At 45.0% G+C, this 24,321-nt stretch overlaps 1 protein-coding gene across 1 annotated transcript in view; it reads right to left on the reverse strand.

The window, feature by feature from the left end:
- Positions 1 to 13,567: 13,567 nt before the first annotated feature.
- LOC141127825 (uncharacterized) overlaps positions 13,568 to 24,321 on the reverse strand; it is a 70,676-nt gene continuing 59,922 nt past the window's right edge. Inside the window, exons 2-3 of the mRNA XM_073614634.1 lie at positions 17,467 to 17,805; positions 13,568 to 13,899 (exon numbers count right to left, since the gene is read on the reverse strand). Coding sequence (XP_073470735.1) covers positions 13,568 to 13,899; positions 17,467 to 17,805 — 671 coding nt within the window. The remainder of the gene's footprint in view (positions 13,900 to 17,466; positions 17,806 to 24,321) is intronic.

Raw genomic sequence — 24,321 nt, forward strand, 5'->3', positions numbered from 1 at the left:
AACATGGTGGAAGGAGACATGAAGGAGGAGACACAGTGGAGGAGACATGGCGGTAAAGTATATGTGGTGGAGGGGATATGATGCAGGAGACATGATGGAGGAAACACATTGGAGGAGACATAGCGGTAAAGAATATGCGGTGGAAGGGTCAAAGTGGAGGGGACATGATGGAGGAGACACATTGGACATGGCGGGGGAGACACAGTGGAGGGAATATGATGGAGGAGACATGATGGAGGAGAAGCATCGTAGGGGGCACGGTGAAGGAGACAAGGTGGAAGAGACACTGTAGAGGAGACATGATGGAGGGAACATTGTAGAGAAGACATGGTAGAGTAAACACGGTAGAGGAGACATAATGCAGAAGACACGATGGAGGAACATGGTTGAAGAGACAAACTGAAGGAGACATGAAGGAGCAGACTCAGTGGAGAAGATGTGGTAGAGGAGATATGTTGGAGGGGACATGGTTGAGGTGATAAGATGGAGGGGACATGGTGGAGGAGACCTGATGGAGGAAACACAGTGGAGAGGACATTGTGGAGGAGATATGGGGAGGAAAACATTGGTGGAGGGGACATGGTGGGGAAGTCATGGTGGAGCTGATTTATTAAGGGAGTAGAGCATAATCACTGATTTTTGAATTTTAAGTTAGGTTAGTGAATGAAGTAAAGATGAAGTGAAAATTTAAAGATTATCCAATCATGTGCAAGGAAAAAAAAAGACAGGATATTTCCTTACACCCATTCAGTAAGATAAGTGGAAGTAACTGTACAAAGTGAAGATGCTCAACTTCTTTAGTAAATCCACCTAATGAGCCACTTTATTGAATATGATGAACCCAAAGGATTGATATATCGATAGAGATCTCTACTGCTTTATTTCAGACAATTAAATACAATTTCCTTTATGGATGGAGATGGTGAATTAGATGATTCTTTATAAATTGACTTTCTCTACAGATAACTTGATGACCTGAAACTTAAAGAAAACAGAATTTCAATGAAGAGTGGAGACGGGGGGGGGGGGGGGGGGGGTTGGTCCTATTTCCCAGAGACAAAGGAGCTTTTTATTGATATAAATCTCATTTACTGGATTGCAGACAAATATATATTGTCAGGACTTTTATTCAGGGGGAACGCAGTTCCGGGAACCTCTAGCACTGAATGTTTGTAATGTAAGGGATGCTGGGGTGTGCTGGAGGGTCTATTGTTGCTGTCTGCTGGGGGATCTATTGTCATGGGGATGTATTGCTTTGGGCAGGTTTGTTGTATCTGGGAGGTTTATTGTTGCTAATGGGGGATCGATTGTTGTTGTGGGGTCTTATGTTGCAGGGAGGGAGAGGTGTATTATTGCTGGCTGGTGCTAGATCAATTGTTGCTGGTGGGGGTCTATTGTTACTGGGGGGTATTTTGTTGTGGGGGGTCTGTTGTTGCTGGGAGGGATCTACTGGTGAGGGAGAGTTCTACTGTTGCTGGCTGCTGGGAGATCAGTTGTTGCTGGAGAAGGTCTATTGTTGCAGGGGTGGATCTATTGTTACTGGGGAGTCTATTGTTGCTGAGAATTCTATTGTTGGGAGGAGGGGTCTATTATTGCTGGTGGGATCTACTGTTGCCGGGAGGGGTACATTGCTAACTGAATTATAATTCATACAAATTACATGGCATCCCATAATGAATGGTTCTGTATTCTCTATTTAGCGGTCACATTTTTGTTCAATAATCTAATGTTATGTTATAGCTTAGTATTTGGCACCATCTAGAAGCCAAAATATGGAGTGAACTGGACTTTATTTCATTATTCAAGAAGATGACAGTGTGTTGTTTTGTTTACTTTGGACATTAACAAAGTTTCCTTGACGCACTTTTACATATTTGCACTTATAACACAATGCTGCTGGGACCTGTAGTCCCACAGAGGAGATTGAAAGAAACAAAGACTGAGTTTAATAAAGGCCTCAAGCCTGCACTTCACTATAACTTTGACACTGTGTTATAACAAGTTACTCACGCTGGAGACAGTTACAGTGTTGCGGCACCACAACAATAGTTCAACATTCAATTTGCTCTAACCCGGGTTTTATTAACCACTGGATTACAATTTAACTTACACATAGCTAGCAGAAGACAGAAGACGACGAAAGAAAAGGACTACCTATATTATTGCAAGGCCTTGTATTCTATTGTCTTTCAGAGAGACAGCTTTGCAAAGCAGGGGAAGCTCCCTAGGTATTGCGTTGTTCATTATAATATAACATTTGTTCTCTTATAGTATTCAGAGTGGGCTCGGAGAGGAAAGGTGCTTAGAGTGAAGGTGATTTCACTCTAACCTTGGTCCCACTCAGAGGCGCTCTTCTGGGGATCAGTTACTACCCTTTTCTGTGTATAACTGTAGTTATCATTTTCTACCAATTACAAGTAAAAATACGTTCCTGGTTAAGTACAATTGGTGTGGAGTGTTGTTCCTTTTCGAGCAGGTGGAGCATCGGATGCCCAGGTAACAACAAAGGTATATTATTGTTATTGTACACATTGTGGGGATTATTCTTTGTTGTCAGCTACATATCACACCACAGCTGTATTAAGGAGATTGAGTCTGTGCTGTTACACATAATGGAACCCAAAGTGTCAGAGGTAAGGGTAGCTCCGAGGGTTTGGGATGGCCAGTGGGAAAATGAACAACTTAGCAGCTCCTACGGGGGTAGTGTGCTTCATGGAGGTCCCACCGAGATTTCCCAACTGGAATGCCCAAATAGGCCAGGAGAGGAAGTCATGGACTCAGCTGCAGCCACTCAGTGGAGTCAAGAATTTGGGGGTGTAGCCCAGAAGACCACTATACTGAGACTCCCAGGAGACCAATGGTTTGATTTCGAGAGGTGCGACTACTAATGTGGAAAGCAGTGCCTGAACAAGGTTGCTATTTGCTAGACTTAAAGCAGAATGTACAGAAAAACTTTACTTATGCCCTCTTGGAGTGGAAAGAAGTCACCCCAACAGAGTTCCAGGGAGGGATGGTGAGCCTAACTGAGGGCCTGGATGGAATGGTAATTTCGATTCAAGAATCAGTAGAACAGCCACCAGTAACACCGCCAGGGAGTCCATTGGCAAGAAGCTCAAAGAGAGGCAGCCCAAATTCTGCGAGCCCAGGATGCCACCAGCGTCCTTTTAATTCAATCTTATTTTATTGAGAAAAGGAAAATGTACAGTAGACAGTTATGTCATACAAAAACACAAAAAATAGAAATAGACATCATTGCGATACTGGTAACATATCATCTCATGTTTTAAACAATTTGTGAGCTTTTATTGATATAGTTTACCAGCGTCCTTTTACTTAGACATGAGTCGTCTGGTGGACAGCTTGATACAAAGCCACCAGACGTCCATGAATGAGAAGTATCGGAAACTGCCCATATTCTCCGGAAGAATACCGAGGCCCGAGGGAGAAGATTTCGAGAGTTGGTTGGATCAGGCAACTCGGGCTTTGGAGGATTGGAATGTCCCGGGACATTTAGCAAGAAGGCGGATAAGTGAAAGTCTGCTAAGTCCAGCAACCGATGTCATTAGGAGTCTCCGGAGAGGGAAGCCAGATTGTGATGCTAAAGATTAAATTACAGCCATCTATGCTGTGTATGGGAAGATTGAAAAACTACCCGATCTGATGTATCGGTTTGAACACACTCATCAGAAGATGGGAGAGAAGTTGTCGGCATACATTGTCCATATAGAACAGATTTTACATCAGATCATTCTGAAGAATGGTGTTGACCCTCGGGAAGCAGATAAAGTCAGATTAGACCAGACTTTAAAAGGGGCCAGACCGAACCACCCCATTGCCCTTCGATTGCTCTTAAAAGGTGCTGGTGAGTTTCCTTCTTATCCCGATTGATGGGGTTAGTGAGAGAGGAAGAAGCCATCTTGGAAGAAAAGGATAGGGAAACCCAGATGGTCAGGGATCCCCCGCAGCGAAGTGGAAGGGCCGCCGCTCAGTCAATATCTGTGGAAGGTATGGAAGATGTGGGCACCGAAGAGTGCAGGTGGGAGGAGCATCATCCGCCTTCTATAGGGGAGTTCTTGTCAGCATCAACTCGAACCAAGTCAGCTGAGGAGGAGCCTCCGGCTAAAGCCCTGCTGCAGCAAGCATTGCTCCGAGTGATGGGGGCACAAGCCAAGAGCTTAAGTGAACGAGTGGATGGTTGGAGATGCTATCAGTGTGGAGATTTCGGGCATATTCAGGCCCATTGCCCACGGAAAGACTCAGATGCTGCATTACTGAGGGAATTGATCAGGATGTTGAAGATGCTATTGAAGGAGCAGCCGGCGGGAAACTCCAGAGGGTCTCAGTGAAAGAGCCAGCTGAGAACCCTGTCAGAAAAAAGAGCTCCAAGAGAAATGGGAGGAAGATGTTGGAAGGAAAAGAGAGAAAGGGGAGAGAGTCACAGAGACTATGAAAGATGGGTGGATGGACACGTAGCCCGACACTGGGGTCAGGGAGCCAGGAGCAGAAAGTCAATGCTTCACCAGTTACTAAAACTCCAGTTGGGCCTTGTCAGAATGCTAGCAGGGGGCCCGCTCAGGGTACATCCCTAAAAGAAACTGTAACGCCGCTTCTAGGATTGGCGACCAGAATTCTCAAACTAAAATAAAGAGACTAAAGAAGAAGAACCGCCTTACCAATGAGAGGGGGCAATCAGAGAGTTTTCCTGATTAGCTAGTGGGACCATCCCCCATTGTGTCTGTACAGATAGAAGGAGTTTACACGCAGGCTCTACTAGATACAGGAGCACAAGTTACACTGTTGTATTGAGATTTCTATGACAGACACTTAGGTCATATTCCCATCTGAAAGTTGGAGGAGCTCGAGATCTGGGGGATTGGGACCACGATGGGTATATCCCTATACAAATATCTTTTGGACCAGCAGCTGTAGGAAAAGAGGATACCTTTGACACGCTGGCGGTTGTGTGCCCCAGGCCCCCTGGGGCCGGGGGGGAATTCCATACTGGTGGGGATGAATACGGATCTAGTGCGGAGGCTGCTATTTGCTGTTCTGGACACTGAAGGGAGTGACACCCGCAAGATCCACCCACAATTACAGCAAGCTTACCACCGAGTGCTCAGAAAGAAGGAAGCCCCGAGAGAAGAAGTGGGGCGGTTGTGGAACTTTGAGGGCAAAGCAAGGACACTATGGCCGGGAGAGGTTGCTCAAGTGAAGGCCACTGTCAAACTAAAGTGGGATCAGCCGGGACCATTTGTAGTCCTGGAAATGGATGAGAAAGCACGAACAAGGGGGCTGGAGATGGTTCCTGAACTGGTTCCCACCCGGGACCTGTACCGGAAAGGGAAAAGAGTGCCCATCCGACTGAAGAATGTGACTGACCAGCCCATCACGCTGAGGCCTTGGATGCTAGTGGGACAAGTCAGGGCGGCCAACCCTTTGCTCCCAGAAGAAGTGAAGGGCGACATGAGTAGTCAGGGTCTGGAAAGGCAGCTACAGCACTGTGCAGAGAACTTGCCTTCCCCGTGGCAGGAAAGGGCGAAATCCCAGTTGAAGAGGTGGGAGAAGTTATTCGCTCAGAATTATTTCGATGTGGGGTGCGCCAAGAGTGCTAAGCACACAATTCGCCTTCAGGAAGACAAACCATTCCGTGAAAGAGCTCGGCGAGTACCGCTTAGCAACCTGGAAGACCTACGAAAACAACTGGTTGAGTTGAAAAGGTCAGGAGTAATCCAAGAATCCAGGAGCCCCTATGCTTCCCCTATTGTAGTGGTGAGGAAGAAGAATGGGTCCCTTCGCATGTGCATTGACTACCGCAGGGGCCAAGTGGTTCAGCGTGTTGGACCTGAAGAGTGGGTATTACCAAATTCCCATGCATCCAGCGGATCAAGAAAAGACTGCATTCATATGCCCATTGGGGTTCTATGAGTTCAGCCGAATGCCTCAGGGTCTGTCGGGGGCCCCCACCACCTTCCAACACCTTATGGAGAGGATGGTCAGAGACATGAACCTGGTGGAGGTTTTGGTGTATTTGGATGACATCATCGTGTTCGGGAAGACCCTTGAAGAACATGAGGCCCGACTGGAGAAGGTGTTCTCCCGACTATGTGAGGGGTTGAAGCTGTCGCTGGAAAAATGCCAGTTCTACTGGACCTCGGTTACATACCTGGGACATGTAGTCTCAGCAGGAGGAGTTGCTGCTGACCCAAAAAAGTTGGAAGCTGTCACCAGCTGGCCCCGGCCGAGAATGGTAGTTGAGATCCTTATTGGGTTTCTGTTCTTATTATCGAAGGTTCGTGGAGAATTTCGCAACTATCGCTCGACCCCCTAAATGAGTTGTTACACAAGGTAAGGGGAGAAGACGAAGAACAAGGACTAAAAATCAAGAGGGGCGGCAGTCGTAGAAAAGGAGAATCTGTACAGGATCAGTGGACTCACTCGTGTGAAGAGGCATTTAAGAAATTGAAGAAGAACCTGACAGAAGCCCCAGTGCTGGCTTATGCTGACCCCAGTTTAGCTAATGAGCTACATGTAGACGCCAGCAGAGATGGTTTGGGAGGGGTGTTGTATCAGCATCAGGCAGGGAAGCTGAGGCCTATAGCCTATGTGAGTAGCAGTCTTGCCCCCTCGGAAAAGAATTACCCGGTGCATAAGCTGGAGTTTCAAGTGGACGGTGGTCGACAAATTGAAAGACTATCTGTATGGGGCGGAGTTCACAGTAAAAACCGACAACAACCCCTTAACTTATATTCTGACTACTGCCAAGTTGGATGCCACCAGACACCGATGGATAGCAGCGTTGGCTGGGTTCCGGTTTAGTTTGAAATACCGGCCTGGAGTGGGGAATCGTGATGCAAATGCGTTGTCTCGAAGACCACACAGACAAGAAGAAGACCTAGTGGAGTGGACCTGTGTGACTGAGGAGGGGGTGCGGGCCCTGTGTCAAGGTTGGTAGAAGGAAGGAAGTGTAAGGGTGGCTGCTGAATACCTAATGGTTCATCCATTAGGCATCCATAGACAATATTGTGGACTGACACAAGTGAGGGGAGAAGGTTTGCCGCAGCTGTTGAGAGCGGATTTGAGACGGGATCAAGTGGCGGATCCATTGGGCAGATTAGTGGTGCACGCCTTCAAGAAGAGTCCTGAGTTGTTACAAGAAAGTCGGGAGCCCGGGGCAAAAATACTACTTGGAATGGAATTGACTGATGCTCCGGGATGGTGTGCTGTATCGCAGTTACCCTACTGAGAAAAATGAAGAAAGGTGGCAACTGTTTCTCCCAGAAAAACACTGGATGACTGTTTTAGTCTCTCTACATGATGAGCACGGTCATTTAGGAGCAGAAAGAACTCTCTGGCTGGTTAGGGATAGATTCTACTGGCCCAATATGCGAAAGGAGGTGGAGAGCTACTGTCATTCTTGCCTTACTTGTATCCAAAGAAAGACTTTGCCCCAGAGAGCGGCCGCCATGGGCCATTTACAGAGCCAAGAGCCTCTGGAGTTGGTGTGCATTGACTTTCTGTGCTTGGAACCCGATATAGGTGGAAGAAGCAACATTCTTGTAGTGACGTATCATTTCACCCATTGTGTTCAAGCTTATCCCACCAAAGATCAAAAAGCCAGCACGGTAGCCAAGGTCCTTGTGGAGAAGTTCTTCATACACTATGGGTTACCTGTGAGGATCCACTCAGACCAAGGCAGGGACTTCGAGAGCCGGTTAATACGTCAGCTGTGTACTCTTCTGTGCATCAAGAAGACTCACACTATGCCTTATCAACCTCAGGGTGACCCTCAACCAGAGCGGTTCAAGAGGACCCTACTGAACATGCTGGGGACCTTACCGTCAGATAAGAAACAAAATTGGGGAAACCACATCGCAGCATTAGTCCACGCATACAACTGCACGGAGAGTGATGTTACCGGATATTCCCCATATCGCCTAATGATCGGACAAGGAGCCAGACTCCCTGCTGACTTGGCTTTTGGTACATCTTTGGATGATGTCCCTCTGACCTCACATAGAGGGTATGTAGATTGACTGAGGAAGAACCTGAGACAAGCTTATGAACAGGCAGTAGAGCATGCTACTGTTAGGGAGTCCAGGAAGAAACGGAACTTCGATGCCAGAGTAAAAATTCAAGATCTACAGCCAGGGGATCGAGTTCTACTAAAGAATCAGGGTATACCAGGAAAGCACAAGTTGGCGGATAGGGATGAGCCGAACACCCCCTGTTCGGTTCGCACCAGAACATGCGAACAGGAAAAAATTTCGTTCGAACACGCGAACACCGTTAAAGTCTATGGGACAAGAACATGAATAATCAAAAGTGCTAATTTTAAAGGCTAATATGCAAGTTATTGTCATAAAAAGTGTTTGGGGACCTGGGTCCTGCCCCAGGGGACATGGATCAATGCAAAAAAAAGTTTTAAAAAACGGACGTTTTTTCAGGAGCAGTGATTTTAATAATGCTTAAAGTCAAACAATAAAAGTGTAATATCCCTTTAAATTTCGTACCTGGGGGGATGTCTATAGTATGCCTGTAAAGGGGCGCATGTTTCCTGTGTTTAGAACAGTCTGACAGCAAAATGACATTTCAAAGGAAAAAAGTCATTTAAAACTACTCGCGGCTATTAATGAATTGCCGGTCCGACAATACACATAAAAGTTAATTGATAAAAACGGCATGGGAATTCCCCAAAGGGGAACCCCGAACCAAAATTTAAAAAAAAAATGACGTGGGAGTCCCCCTAAATTCCATACCAGGCCCTTCAGGTCTGGTATGGATATTAAGGGGAACCCCGGGCAAAATTTAAAAAAAAAAATGACGTGGGGTTCCCCCTAAATTCCATATCTGGTATGGATTTTAAGGGGAACCCCGCGCCAAAAAAAAAAAAAAATGGCGTGGGGTCCCCCCAAAAATCCATACCAGACCCTTATCCGAGCACGCAACCTGGCAGGCCGCAGGAAAAGAGGGGGGGACGAGAGTGCGCCCCCCCCTTCTGAACTGTACCAGGCCACATGCCCTCAACATTGGGAGGGTGCTTTGGGGTAGCCCCCCAAAACACCTTTTCCCCATGTTGATGAGGACAAGGGCCTCATCCCCACAACCCTGGCCGGTGGTTGTGGGGGTCTGCGGGCGGGGGGCTTATCGGAATCTGGAAGCCCCCTTTAACAAGGGGACCCCCAGATCCCGCCCCCCCCTGTGTGAAATGGTAAGGGGGTACTTACCCCTACCATTTCACTAAAAAACTGTCAAAAATGTTAAAAATGACAAGAGACAGTTTTTGACAATTCCTTTATTTAAATGCTTCTTCTTTCTTCCTTCATCTTCTGGTTCTTCTGGCTCTTCTGGTTCTTCCTTCGGCGTTCTCGTCCAGCATATCCTCCGTGGCGTCTTCTATCTTCTTCTCCTCAGGCCACTCCGCACCCATGGCATGGGGAGAGGCTCCCGCTCTTCTCTTGTTCTTTTCTTCTCTTCTTCATTTTCTTCTCCGGGCCGCTCCGCACCCATGCTGGCATGGAGGGAGTCTCCCGCTGTGTGACAGCGCTCCTCGTCTGACAGTTCTTAAATAACGGGGGGCGGGGCCACCCAGTGACCACGCCCCCCTCTGACGCACGGTGACTTGACGGGACTTCCCTGTGATGCCACAGAACTGTCAGACGAGGAGCGCCATCACACAGCGGGAGCCTCCCTCCATGCCAGCATGGGTGCGGAGCGGCCCGGAGAAGAAAATGAAGAAGAGAAGAAGAGAAGTAGGAAGAAGAGAAGAGGATGAAGAAGAAGATGAAGAGAAGAGCGGGAGCCTCCCCCCCATGCCATGGGTGCGGAGCGGCCAGAGGAGAAGAAGATAGAAGACACCGCGGAGGAGATGCTGGACGAGAACGCCGGAGGAAGAACCAGAAGAGCCAGAAGAACCAGAAGAACCAGAAGATGAAGGAAGATAGAAGAAAGAAGAAGTATTTAAATAAAGGAATTGTCAAAAACTGTCTCTTGTCATTTTTAACATTTTTGACAGTTTTTTAGTGAAATGGTAGGGGTAAGTACCCCCTTACCATTTCACACAGGGGGGGGGGCCGGGATCTGGGGGTCCCCTTGTTAAAGGGGGCTTCCAGATTCCGATAAGCCCCCCCGCCCGCAGACCCCCACAACCACCGGCCAGGGTTGTGGGGATGAGGCCCTTGTTCTCATCAACATGGGGACAAGGTGTTTTGGGGGGCTACCCCAAAGCACCCTCCCAATGTTGAGGGCATGTGGCCTGGTACGGTTTAGGAGGGGGGGGCCGCACTCTCGTCCCCCCTCTTTTCCTGCGGCCTGCCAGGTTGCGTGCTTGGATAAGGTTCTGGTATGGATCTTTGGGGGGACCCCACGCCGTTTTTTTTTTTTTTTGGCGCAGGGTTCCCCATAAAATCCATACCAGACCTGAAGGGTCTGGTATGGAATTAAGGGGGAACCCCACGTCATTTTTTTTTTTTTATTTTGGCCGGGGTTCCCCTTAATATCCATATCAGACCTGAAGGGCCTGGTATGGAATTTAGGGGGACTCCCACATCATTTTTTTTTTTAAATTTAGGTTCGGGGTTCCCCTTTGGGGAATTCCCATGCCGTTTTTATCAATGAACTTCCATGTGTATTGTCGGCAATGCAATAGCCGCAGGTAGTTTTAAATGAGTTTTTTCCTTCAAAATGTCATTTTGCTGTCAGACTGTTCTAAACACAGGAAACATGCGCCCCTTTACAGGCATACTATAGACACCCCCCAGGTACGAAATTTAAAGGGATATTACACTTTTATTGTTTGACTTTAAGCATTATTAAAATCACTGCTCCTGAAAAAACGGCTATTTTTAAAACTTTTTTTGCATTGATCCATGTCCCCTGGGGCAGGACCCAGGTCCCCAAACACTTTTTATGACAATAACTTGCATATTAGCCTTTAAAATTAGCACTTTTGATTTCTCCCATAGACTTTTAAAGGGTGTTCCGCGGCATTCGAATTTGCCGCGAACACCCCAAATTGTTCGCTGTTCGGCAAACTTGCGAACAGCCAATGTTCGAGTCGAACATGAGTTCAACTCGAACTCGAAGCTCATCCCTATTGGCGGACAGATGGAGGTCACAGCCCTTCATTATGTGTAAGCGAGTCCCTGGATTGCCAGTGTATCAGATCCGACCAGAGGGAGAGTCGGGGCCAAAGAAGATGTGGCATAGAAATCACCTGTTGCCACTGTCGGATGCTGTGAGAGTCCCAGAAGCTTCTAAGACATCCCCTGAAAGATTGACACCGGCTGGTACCCGTTCAAAAAAGAACAAGTTACGAGAAACTGATGGAAGTGATGAATCTGGAGATGATTATGAGTATTCGGAGAACTTGAGTTCAAGATCATTACCAGGAAACCGAGATTCAGGATCAGTTGATGATGTGGTGTCTTTACCTGCGGAGTTCTGGCTAGAGGAGGAAGGAGAAGAGGCGGAAGTAAGGCCTGAGACCATTGACTCTACAGAACTAATTGGAGACTTGCAAAATTTTCTTGAAGAAGTACTGTTCTCCTTGGAGACTGTAGAGTTGCAACAGACTTCTGAAAGTAGAATGCAAGACTCATTTGTCGATCTCAACACTCCGATCAGTGAGGAAGGCAAAGTGGAAGACTCAATAAAGCAGGAGGAGAATCCGAGGACGATGAAGTTAAGGCGGAAAGTGCGCCCACCCCAAAAACTCACATATGACATGTTAGGGGAAAGTTCTGAAGAGCCAGTCTCTACGGCTCGTTGCTCCGACTCCGAGGATCCACTCCCCACTGTCAATTGGGTTGAGAGTGAATCTACCTTAACCTCTGACACTACCAGGAGGGACACGAAAATTGCCCTGATCTTATCAGAAATTGGCTATGAAATTACACCTGAAGTATACAAGTTAATTAGTGAAAGCTAAGAAGCGTGTAATTATTTGTCTGCCGTAAGTCAGGATTAGAACATAACTTGCTTTATGATGCAGATATGCTTCCATGATATCTTTGGGGACCAAAGGTTTCAAGCAGGGGGAGTGTGTAGCGGTCACATTTTTGTTCAATAATCTAATGTTATGTTATAGCTTAGTATTTGGCGCCATCTAGCGGCCAAAATATGGAGTAAACTGTACTTTATTTCATTAACCAAGAAGATGACAGGAAGTGTTTTGTTTTATTTACTTTGGACATTAACTTGACCTACCCACAATGCTGAGTGAACTCCCATGAGCATCAAGAAACTGAACTGCATTCTGGGAATGCTATAAAAGAACTTGGCACGACCATCTTAGGTCTGTTGGGAACGCATGGCCAGCCTGTGAGGATCTGTGTGAGGTATCCAGCGAAGCACAGCCTACACCGATTAAGGAGCGATCCGATCAGCGAACCTGCAGCACATCAGTGAGCTGGACTGATGGCGATGTAGAACTAAGGAGGATCCAGTGAAGCCTGTCAGAGCCATCTGAGAGTTCCGGAACATCTCGCTGAGCGGAGCAGAACAGGGTAGCAGTGTTGGCCGGCCGGAAACAGTACCCCGAGTACCGGAGCAGAACTGTCCTACATTGCAGACCTGGTTGGGTGAGAGGGCTGCTGCCCAAAGTTTCTTTGATGCACTTTTACATATTTGCACTTATAACACAATGCTGCTGGAACCTGTAGTCCCACAGAGGAGATTGAAAGAAACAAAGACTGAGTTTAATATAGGCCTCAAGCCTGCACTTCACTATAACTTTGACACTGTGTTATAACAAGTTACTCACACTGGAGACAGTTGCAGTGTTGCGGCACCACAATAATAGTTCAACATTCAATTTGCTCTAACCCGGGTTTTATTAACCACTGGATTATAATTTAACTTACACATAGCTAGCAGAAGACAGAAGGCGACGAAAGAAAAGGACTACCTCTATTATTGCAAGGCCTTGCATTCTATTGTCTTTCAGAAAGACAGCTTTGCAAAGCAGGGGGAGCTCCCTAGGTATTGCGTTGTTCATTATAATATAACATTTGTTCTCTTATAGTATTCAGAGTGGGCTCGGAGAGGAAAGGTGCTTAGAGTTAAGGTGATTTCACTCTGACCTTGGTCCCACTCAGAGGCGCTCTTCTGGGGATCAGTTACTACCCTTTTCTGTGTGTAACTGTAATTATCATTTTCTACCAATTACAAGTAAAAATACATTCCTTGTTAAGTACAATTGGTGTGGAGTGTTGTTCCTTTTCGAGCAGGTGGAGCATCGGATGCCCAGGTAACAACAAAGGTATATTATTATTATTGTACACATTGTGGGGATTATTCTTTGTTATCAGCTACATATCACACTACAGTTGTATTAAGGAGATTGAGTCTGTGCTGTTACACATAATGGAGCCCGAAGTGTCAGAGGTAAGGGTAGCTCCGAAGGGCTGGGATGGCCAGGGGGAAAATGAACAACTTAGCAGCTCCTACAGGGGTAGTGCGCTACATCTAAAAGGGGGAGTACTGGGAGGTGGCTAGGGGGTGGAACCAAAGGACGGTGCCCGGAGGTGAGTAAGGGCCGGAGACAAGGGGTGACTTGGAAGAGGGGTATCTACACCAGGTCTCTCAGAAAAAAAACCTTTATATTGTCATCTACAGACATTTCTCCATCCACTTCTGATGTCTCCTCACCTGGACAGGTGACTTCGGCTCTGCTTATCTCAGACTGGTTGAGTCTATTCTCCACAGTACAGGTGATGTTCCAGGGCCCCGGTGACCCCACAATGGCTGTAATGTTATTGGCGGATGCGGAATATCTCTCCTGGGATCCTCCAATCACAGATAGATGGATATTCGGCTTAGTCCCCTCCTCCACCCTGCAGGAGATCTCAGCGCTGCCATTCCGGAGACATGAGACATAGAGGAGCGGAACCGATACTGGAACTGAGAGAGACAATCATTTCCATTGATCAGGTCTAATATATACACAGCATGCCCCTCCCCCATCCTTACCTATAATCAGGTGTGCAGACATCTTCCTGGAGACTGGAGGAGATAGATTGTGTCTGTGTACACCCCTCCCCCAAACACTAAATCCCCCCACTAACATTACACCCATTTTCTTCAGTCATGTGACCCCCATCAGGGTTGTCACCCCACACAACTTTTATTTACTGACAAAACATTTAGAATCTACTGAAGAAGCTCATTATATTACTGACAACCTGAAATATGACAGAAACTCCTATTAAAGACGACTCTTTCCTAAGAGGTGAAACCTGATTGGTTGGTGTTGGCAGAAGCTCCGCTCTCCATTGGGGATCTGTCACCCCACCATCATTGGTCACATCTACCACATGGGGACCCCGAGCAGAAGGCACAGCACAGTTCAGATCACAGCAACTTAAGGAGGGCTGAGCACTACAGATGTGAATCCACAGGGAATGGTGAGGATGAGGCAGTAATCAGAGGACATTGTACATACGTCTCTCCCAGATCTTCTACTATATAATGTATGGATAGAAAGACACGGGGAGGACACTGCTAGAACTGGGGGTGGGGGTTGAATGGACTTACCTTCTACATGGACCATGTATATAAAGACACGGAGCGGGGAGGACACTGCTAGGACTGGAGGTGGGGGTTGGATGGACTTACCTTCTACATGGACGATGTATATAAAGACACGGAGCGGGGAGGACACTGCTAGGACTGGGGGTGGGGGTTGGATGGACTTACCTTCTACATGGACGATGTATATAAAGACACAGAGCGGGGAGGACACTGCTAGGACTGGGGGTTGGATGGACTTACCTTCTACATGGATGGTGTATATAAAGACATGGAGCGGGGAGGACACTGCTAGGATTGGGGGTGGGGGTTGGATGGACTTACCTTCTACATGGACGATGTATATAAAGACACGGAGCGGGGAGAACACTGCTAGGATTGGGGGTGGGGGTTGGATGGACTTACCTTCTACATGGACGATGGATATAAAGACACGGAGCGGGGAGGACACTGCTAGGACTGGAGGTGGGGGTTGGATGGACTTACCTTCTACATGGACAATGTATATAAAGACACGGAGCGGGGAGGACACTGCTAGGACTGGGGGTGGGGGTTGGATGGACTTACCTTCTACATGGACAATGTATATAAAGACACGGAGCGGGGAGGACACTGCTAGGACTGGGGGTTGGATGGAATTACCTTCTACATGGACGATGTATATAAAGACACGGAGCAGGGAGGACATTGCTAGGACTGGAGGTGGGGGTTGGATGGACTTACCTTCTACATGGACGATGTATATAAAGACACGGAGCGGGGAGGACACTGCTAGGACTAGGGGTGGGGGTTGGATGGACTTACCTTCTACATGGACGATGTATATAAAGACACGGAGTGGGAAGGACACTGCTAGGACTGGGGGTGGGGGTTGGATGGACTTACCTTCTACATGGACGATGTATATAAAGACACGGAGCGGGGAGGACACTGCTAGGACTGGGGGTTGGATGGACTTACCTTCTACATGGATGGTGTATATAAAGACATGGAGCGGGGAGGACACTGCTAGGACTGGGGTGGGGGTTGGATGGACTTACCTTCTACATGGATGATGTATATAAAGACATGGAGCGGGGAGGACACTGCTAGGACTGGGGTGGGGGTTGGATGGACTTACCTTCTACATGGATGATGTATATAAAGACACGGAGCGGGGAGGACACTGCTAGGACTGGGGTGGGGGTTGGATGGACTTACCTTCTACATGGACGGTGTATATAAAGACACGGAGCGGGGAGGACACTGCTAGGACTAGGGGTGGGGATTGGATGGACTTACCTTCTACATGGACGATGTATATAAAGACATGGAGCGGGGAGGACACTGCTAGGACTGGGGGTTGGATGGACTTATCTTCTACATGGATGGTGTATATAAAGACATGGAGCGTGGAGGACACTGCTAGGACTGGGGGTGGGGGTTGGATGGACTTACCTTCTACATGGACAATGTATATAAAGACACAGAGCGGGGAGGACACTGCTAGGACTGGGGGTTGGATGGACTTACCTTCTACATGGACGATGTATATAAAGACACGGAGCAGGGAGGACACTGCTAGGACTGGGGGTGGAGGTTGGATGAACTTACCTTCTACATAGACAATGTATATAAAGACACGGAGCTGGGAGGACACTGCTAGGACTGGGGGTGGGGGTTGGATGGACTTACCTTCTACATGGACAGTGTATATAAAGACACGGAGCGGGGAGGACACTGCTAGGACTGGGGGTGGGGGTTGGATGGACTTACCTTCTACATGGACAATGGATATAAAGACACGGAGCGGGGAGGACACTTCTAGGACTGGGGGTGGGGGTTGGATGGACTTGCCTTCTACATGGACGATGGATATAAAGACACGGAGCGGGGAGGACACTGCTAGGACTGGGGGTTGGATGGACTTACCTTCTACATGGACGATGTATATAAAGACACGGAGCAGGGAGGACACTGCTAGGACTGGAGGTGGGGGTTGGATGGACTTACCTTCTACATGGACGGTGTATATAAAGACACGGAGCGGGGAGGACACTGCTAGGACTGGGGGTTGGATGGACTTACCTTCTACATGGACGATGTATATAAAGACACGGAGCAGGGAGGACACTGCTAGGACTGGGGGTTGGATGGACTTACCTTCTACATGGACGATGTATATAAAGACACGGAGCAGGGAGGACACTGCTAGGACTGGAGGTAGGGGTTGGATGGACTTACCTTCTACATGGACGATGTATATAAAGACACGGAGCAGGGAGGACACTGCTAGGACTGGGGGTTGGATGGACTTACCTTCTACATGGACGATGTATATAAAGACACGGAGCAGGGAGGACACTGCTAGCACTGGAGGTAGGGGTTGGATGGACTTACCTTCTACATGGACGATGTATATAAAGACACGGAGCGGGGAGGACACTGCTAGGACTGGGGGTGGGGGTTGGATGGACTTACCTTCTACATGGACGATGTATATAAAGACACGGAGCGGGAAGGACATTCCTAGGACTGGGGGTGGGGGTTGGATGTACTTACCTTCTACATGGACGATGTATATAAAGACACGGAGCGGGGAGGACACTGCTAGGACTGGAGGTGGGGGTTGGATGGACTTACCATCTACATGGACGGTGTATATAAAGACACGGAGCGGGGAGGACACTGCTAGGACTGGGGGTTGGATGAACTTACCTTCTACATAGACAATGTATATAAAGACACGGAGCGGGGAGAACACTGATAGGATTGGGGGTGGGGGTTGGATGGACTTACCTTCTACATGGACGATGGATATAAAGACACGGAGCGGGGAGGACACTGCTAGGACTGGAGGTGGGGGTTGGGTGGACTTACCTTCTACATGGACGGTGTATATAAAGACACGGAGTGGGGAGGACACTGCTAGGACTGGGGGTGGGGGTTGGATGGACTTACCTTCTACATGAACGATGTAATAATCTTCCTGTATATAGTCTCCTGTACTGTCTATATCCACACTGTATCTCCCGTCATTCTCCAGAGTCACATTGAATATGATCAGACTTCCATTCTCTGAAATCCTTGTATTGGAGAAGAATGTATTCTCATATTCAATCAGTCTACATCTCCGGTGTAAAAATATTGTGGCGTAATATTGTGTGGTTGAGTCAAAATAACTCCAATCAATCTCATCACATCTCCCTCTATCTGGATGGTTGAGGGTGAGATTGAGTCTGATGGGGAGGAGAAGGTCAGATCCCAGCCGGGTGAATATTTCCTCCTGAATACCATTTCCTGTACAGACAGAATACAGATCCCAGTCAGGTCACAGTGTACACTCCCCTCCCCCCTCATATAACACACATTGATGTAGAACCATCTGGAATCTCATGAGACTAATGAATAAAAAATCCAACATCTGGATCAGTGGGAGGGGCTTGTTGTCTAATACCCGGGAGCTGCGATGGGCACCAGGACCCACCCCCTATCCCTCCTTGTCCGCCATCTGGGAGTGGGGGATGGGGCGGGCTGGTGTCCTCATGCATATCGGCGCAGCACATGAGGGCCACATGTGTGACGTCATTCTTCTGCGTCACTGTGCTGGCATGCTTTCCGCCATCTTGGCTGATTCATGTGTGGGGGGCGGTTCTTGGCTCCAATTTCTTGGCAGCAGACTCCTCCCACTACTTATCATGCCAGCGTGACGCTGGGAGAGGTCCGGGGGGGAGACATGTGTTTTGTTTCAATTCGTTATTTACATAAATTAGTTTAGTGAGATTTGTTTATTCTGTTTAATTCGTTTTCAGAATTCGCTTTGTTCATATTCAAATCAATTCAAATTTTCTAATTCAAATTCGGATCGATTCAAAAAAGTTTTCAAATCAATTACAAATAGTTTTCGAATTTGAAAAGTATTCAAATTTGAATTGTTTTCCAATTTCCAAAGAAAAAAAATAGAATAGAAAATAAAGGAATAGAAAATAAAATTATAGAATATATTAGAGTAAAACAGAACAAAATAGGATAGAAAATAAAAGAACAGAATGGAATAGAATAAATAATGAATATAATTAAATAGAAAGATTATAACTATCTTCTGAAATTGGAATAGAATAGAAAAGAATAGAATTTAAAAAAACAATAGAATACATTAAAATAGAATAGAAATAATATAACCATTTTCCAAAATTCAAATAGAATCAATTTGAATTTGAATAGAATAGAAAATAACACAATAGTAGAAAAAAACAACATATTAAAACATAATAGAATAGAATAGAATTAATATAACCATCTTCCTATTCTAATCTATTATTTTCTATTCTGTTCAAATCTGAATTGATTCTATTTAAATTTTGGTTATATTCTTTCAGTCCTAATGTTTTTTTTTAATTGTATTCTTTTTCTATTTGTTTATTCTATTCTATTATTTTCTATTCTATTATTTTCTTTGCTATTCAAATTCAATTCGAAATTCAAATTTTGGTAGCTGGTATATTCTTTCTATTCTATTCTGTTGTTTTTTCTATACTATTCTGTTATTTTCTATTCTATTCTAATCTATTCTTTTTTATTCAAATGTAAAATTGATTCTATTTGAATTTTGGGAAATGGTTATATTCTTTCTATTCTATTCTACTGTTTCATTTATTCTTTTATTTTCTATTCTATTATAGTCTATCCTATTCTTTTTTTGTATTCTATTCTTTTTTTCTATTCTATTATTCTCTTATGTATTCGAATTTACAGTTATGCTATTTGAAATTCAAATTTCAGAAGATGGTTATATTCTATGTTATTCTATTCTATTTGTTTATATTATATTCTAGTCTATGCTGTTCTTTTATTTTCTATGCTATTTTGTTGTGTTTTACGCTATTATATTCTATTCTTTTATTTTCTGTTATATTCTTTTCTATTCTATTTTTTTATATTCTATTCCTTTATTCTCTATTCTATTTTATTCTCTTTAGAAATGTGAAAACTATTTTAATTGCATCCTAATTTTTTTGTTTGTTATTTCGGATTCGTTTAACCACTAGAGGACCGTCCGCTGCAGTTATACTGCGGCAGGTTGGCTCTCCTGGGCAAATCGGCGTAGCTGTATGTTGGCCGCTTTAAAACCACTAGGGGGGTTGCGCACGCCCACGGAGCGACGACGCGATGTCCACTGGGCACCAGCGATGTCTCTTGGGATAGAGACAGAATGGAAATCTGTCAATGTAAACAGACAGATCTCCGTTCTGTCAGGAGAGAGGAGACAGATCTGCTGTTCATACTAAGTATGAACAATGATCGGTCTCCTCCCCCAGGCAGTCCCCTGCCCCCACAGTTAGAATCATTCCTAGGACACACTTAACCCCTTGATCGCCCCCTAGTGTTAACCCCTTCCCTGCCGGTGTCATTTATACAGTAATCAGGGGCTATTTTTACCTCTGATCACTGTATATATGTCATCGGTCCAAAAAAAAGTGTCAAAATTGCCCGATGTGTCCACCGCAATGTCGCAGTCCCAATAAAAATTGCAGATCGCTGCCATAACTAGTAAAAAAAAAATTATAATAAAAATGCCATAAATCTGTCCCCTATTTTGTAGATGCTATAATTTTTGTGCAAACCAATCAATAAACACTTATTGCGATTTTTTTTTTTTTTTTTACCAAAAATATGTAGAAGAATACATATCGGATTAAACTGAAGAAGATATTTTTTTTTTTATCTTTTTAGGGGGATATTTATTAAAGCAAAAAGTAAAAAATATTGCTTTTTTTTCAAAAATGTCGCTCTTTCTTTGTTTATAGCGCAAAAAATAAAAAACGCAGAGGTGATCAAATACCACCAAAAGAAAGTTCTGTTTGTGGGGAAAAAAAGACGTCAATTCTGTTTGGGTACAATGTCGCACGACCGCGCAATTGTCAGTTAAAGCGATGCAGTGCCATATCGCAAAAAAATGGTATGGTCATGATGGGGGTAAATCCTTCTGGTCCTTAAAGGTTACATTCGGTGCTATTTTGATTCAGATACATCCAAATTTCCGAAAAATGAATATTCGTCTGAATTTCAATCCGGAATGAAACAAACGTCAGACGTCTACCCGGGGGACATGTCGGTGTCATATATACATCCCCACATGGAGCAGATCGGCTTCCCTGCTGCACTATTTGATGGTATTGTACTCCATACTTGGATCATGGGATCACGTAGTACCAGAAGGGAATTCACTTGGGCGTTGGATTCCCTTTTCATTCATTCACATCTCTCATTCTATTTTCTGCTTCTTTTGGAGAGAGGTAATTCTCCATGAAACTCTCAGTGCTCTATCTTCACCTTCTGGTGACACGAGGTGACATTCTCCAACTCACATCTTCTGGTTTTTCTCCATTCCTGACGGGTATGAGCTCTATCTATCACTCTGAGGTAGCAGCATCTGATTGGTCACACTCATATACATTCATTTCTCTTATAGATCGCTTTGGAGACGTTATTCGGCTCTATTACTTAGCACTAGGGATGAGCCGAACACCCCCCCGTTCGGTTCGCACCAGAACATGCGAACAGGCCAAAAATTTGTGCAAACCCCGTTAAAGTCTATGGGACTCAAATGTGAAAAATCAAAAGTGCTAATTTTAAAGGCTTATATGCAAGTTATTGTCATAAAAAGTGTTTGGGGACCTGGGTCCTGCCCCAGGGGACATGGATCAATGCAAAAAAAAGTTTTAAAAATGGGAGCAGTGATTTTAATAATGCTTAAAGTAAAAAAAAAAAAAGTGAAATATTCCTTTAAATATCGTACCTGGGGGGTGTCTATAGTATGCCTGTAAAGTGGCGCATTTTTCCTGTGTGAACAGTCTGACAGCAAAATGACTTTTCTAAAGGAATAAAAACTTTTCTGGCATGTTAGGGTCTCAAGAAATGAGATAGGCCGTCAGTACTTCAGGTGTGATCAATTTTCAGATATTCGCACCATAGCTTTTGGACTCTATAACTTTCACAAAGATCAAATAATATCCACCGATTTGGGTTATTTTTACCAAAGATATGTAGCGGTATAAATTTTGGCCAAAATATATGAAGAAAAATTACTAATTTGCTAAATATTATAACAGAAATGAAGAAAAATGTATTTTTTTACAGATTTTTCGGTCTTTTTTCTTTTACGGCGCAAAAAATAAAGAACCCAACTGTGATTAAATACCACCAAAAGAAAGCTCTATTTGTGTGAAAAAAAGGACAAAAATTTCATAAAGATACAGTGTTGCATGACTGAGTAATTGTCATTCAAAGTGTGAGAGCACCAAAAGCTGAAAATTGGTCTGGTTAGGAAGGGGGTTTAAGTGCCCAGTTGTCAAGTGGTTAATCACCGCTGGGTTCTTTATTTTTTGCATTATAAAAGAAAAAAGACCGAAAATTTTGTAAATAAATGCATTTTTCTTTGTTTCTTTTATAAAATTTTGCAAATTAGTAATTTTTCTTCATATATTTTGGCCAAAATTTATACCGCTACATATCTTTGGTAAAAATAACCCAAATCGGTGGATATTATTTGATCTTTGTGAAAGTTATAGAGTCCAAAAGCTATGGTGCGAATATCTGAAAATTGATCACACCTGAAGTACTGATGGCCTATCTAATTTCCTGAGACCCTAACATGCCAGAAAAGTACAAATACCCCCCAAATGACCCCTTTTTGGAAAGAAGACATTCCAAGATATTTAGAAAGATGCATGGTGAGTTTTTTGAAGTTGTCATTTTTTCCCACAATTCTTTGCAAAATCAAGATTTTTTTTTTCACAAAATTGTCATATTAGCAGGTTATTTCTCACACACAGCATATGCATACCACAAATTACACCCCAAAACACATTCTGCTATTACTCCCGAGTATAGCGATACCACATGTGTGAGACTTTTACACAGCGTGGCCACATACAGAGGCCCAACATGCACGGAGCACCTTCAGGCGTTCTGGCGCACCCAGGCCAATTCTGACATTTCTCTCCTACATGTAAAAATCATCATTTATTTGATAGAAAATTACATAGAACCCCAAAACATTATATATGTTTTTTTAACAAAGACCCTAGAGAATACAATGGCGGTCGTTGGAACTTTTTATCTTGCACGGTATTTGCGCAGCAATATTTCAAACGCTTTTTTTGGAAAAAAAAACGGTTTTGTGCTTAAAAAAAAACAAACCAGTAAAGTTAGCCCAATGTTTTTGCATAATGTGAAAGATGAGGTTATGCTGAATAAATAGATACCTAACATGTCTCCCTCGTGGAATGGCGCCAAACTCCCCATAGGTGACGCTGTAAAATTTTTTACTGGTTACATGTTTTGAGTTACAGAGGAGGTCTAGGGCCAAATTTATTGCTCTCGCTCTACTGATCGCAGCGATACCTCACATATGTGGTTTGAACACCATTTTCGTATGTGGGCGGGACTTACGTATGCGTTCGCTTCTGCATGCAAGCACACGGCGACACGGGGGAATTTTTTTTTTTTATTGTTCATTTTACTTTATTTATATTAGTTTGACACTTTTGTCCAAAAAATACATTTTTGGATCACTTTTATTCCTATTACAAGGAATATAAACATCCTTGTAATAGGAATGTGGCATGACAGGTCCTCTTTACAGTGAGATATGGGGTAATAAGACCCCACATTTCACCTCTAGGCTGGGAAGCCTGAAATTAAAAAAAAACAATCCTGGCTTCGATCGTAGCGGTGAGTCGGTAGAAGCACCGTAGGGCGGCGGGAGGGGGGGGACATCCCCTCTTGCCTCCCATAAGAACGATTAAGCAGTGGAACAGTCGCTATGATCATTCTTATGGTGTAGGGAATCGCCGGCTGAAAAAGCTGATATCTGAATGATGCCTGTAGCTGCACCCATCATTCAGATATCCCCACACAAAGTCAAGGATGTTGTATGACGGCCGTTGGGCGGGAAGTGGTTAAAACACATTTTTTTTTTAGCACAAAGTTGTCCATTTATAAAATATTTCTAACACATAACATGTACATACCAAAAATGACACCCCAAAATAGATTCTCCTACTCCTCCTGAGTACAGCGATACCACATGTGTGAGACTTCCACAGCCTGGCCACATACAGAGGCTGAGTACAGCTGAGTATGGCTGATAATGGCCGAGTATGGCTGAGCATGGTAGAGTATGGCTGGGTATGGCAACGTATGGCAGAGTATTGCAAAGTATGGCTGGGTATGACAGAGTATGGCTGGGTATGGCAGAGTATGGCTGGGTATTGCAGAGTATTGCAGGGTATTGCAGAGTATGGCAGGGTATGGCAGATTATTGTGAGGTATTGCAGAGTATTGCGGGGTATTGCAGGGTATTGGAGTATTGCGGGGTATTGCAGGGTATTGCAGAGTATTGCGGGGTATTGCAGAGTATTGGAGAGTATTGCGAGGTATTGGAGAGTATGGCAGGGTATAGCAGATTATTGCGAGGTATTGCAGGGTATTGCAGAGTATTGCAGGGCATTGCAGAGTATTGCAGGGTATTGCAGGGTATTGCAGGGTATTGCAGAGTATTGCAGAGAATTGCGGGGTATTGCAGAGTATTGCGGGGTATTGCAGAGTATTGCAGAGAATTGCGGGGTATTGCAGAGTATTGCAGGGTATTGCGAAGTATTGCAGGGCATTGCAGAGTATTGCAGGGCATTGCAGAGTATTGCAGGGTATTGCAGGGTATTGCAGGGTATTGCAGAGTATTGCAGAGAATTGCGGGGTATTGCAGAGTATTGCGGGGTATTGCAGAGTATTGCAGAGAATTGCGGGGTATTG

Source organism: Aquarana catesbeiana, linkage group LG02 (genome assembly GCF_042186555.1).
Source record: "Aquarana catesbeiana isolate 2022-GZ linkage group LG02, ASM4218655v1, whole genome shotgun sequence".
Taxonomy (NCBI): Eukaryota; Metazoa; Chordata; class Amphibia; order Anura; family Ranidae; genus Aquarana; species Aquarana catesbeiana.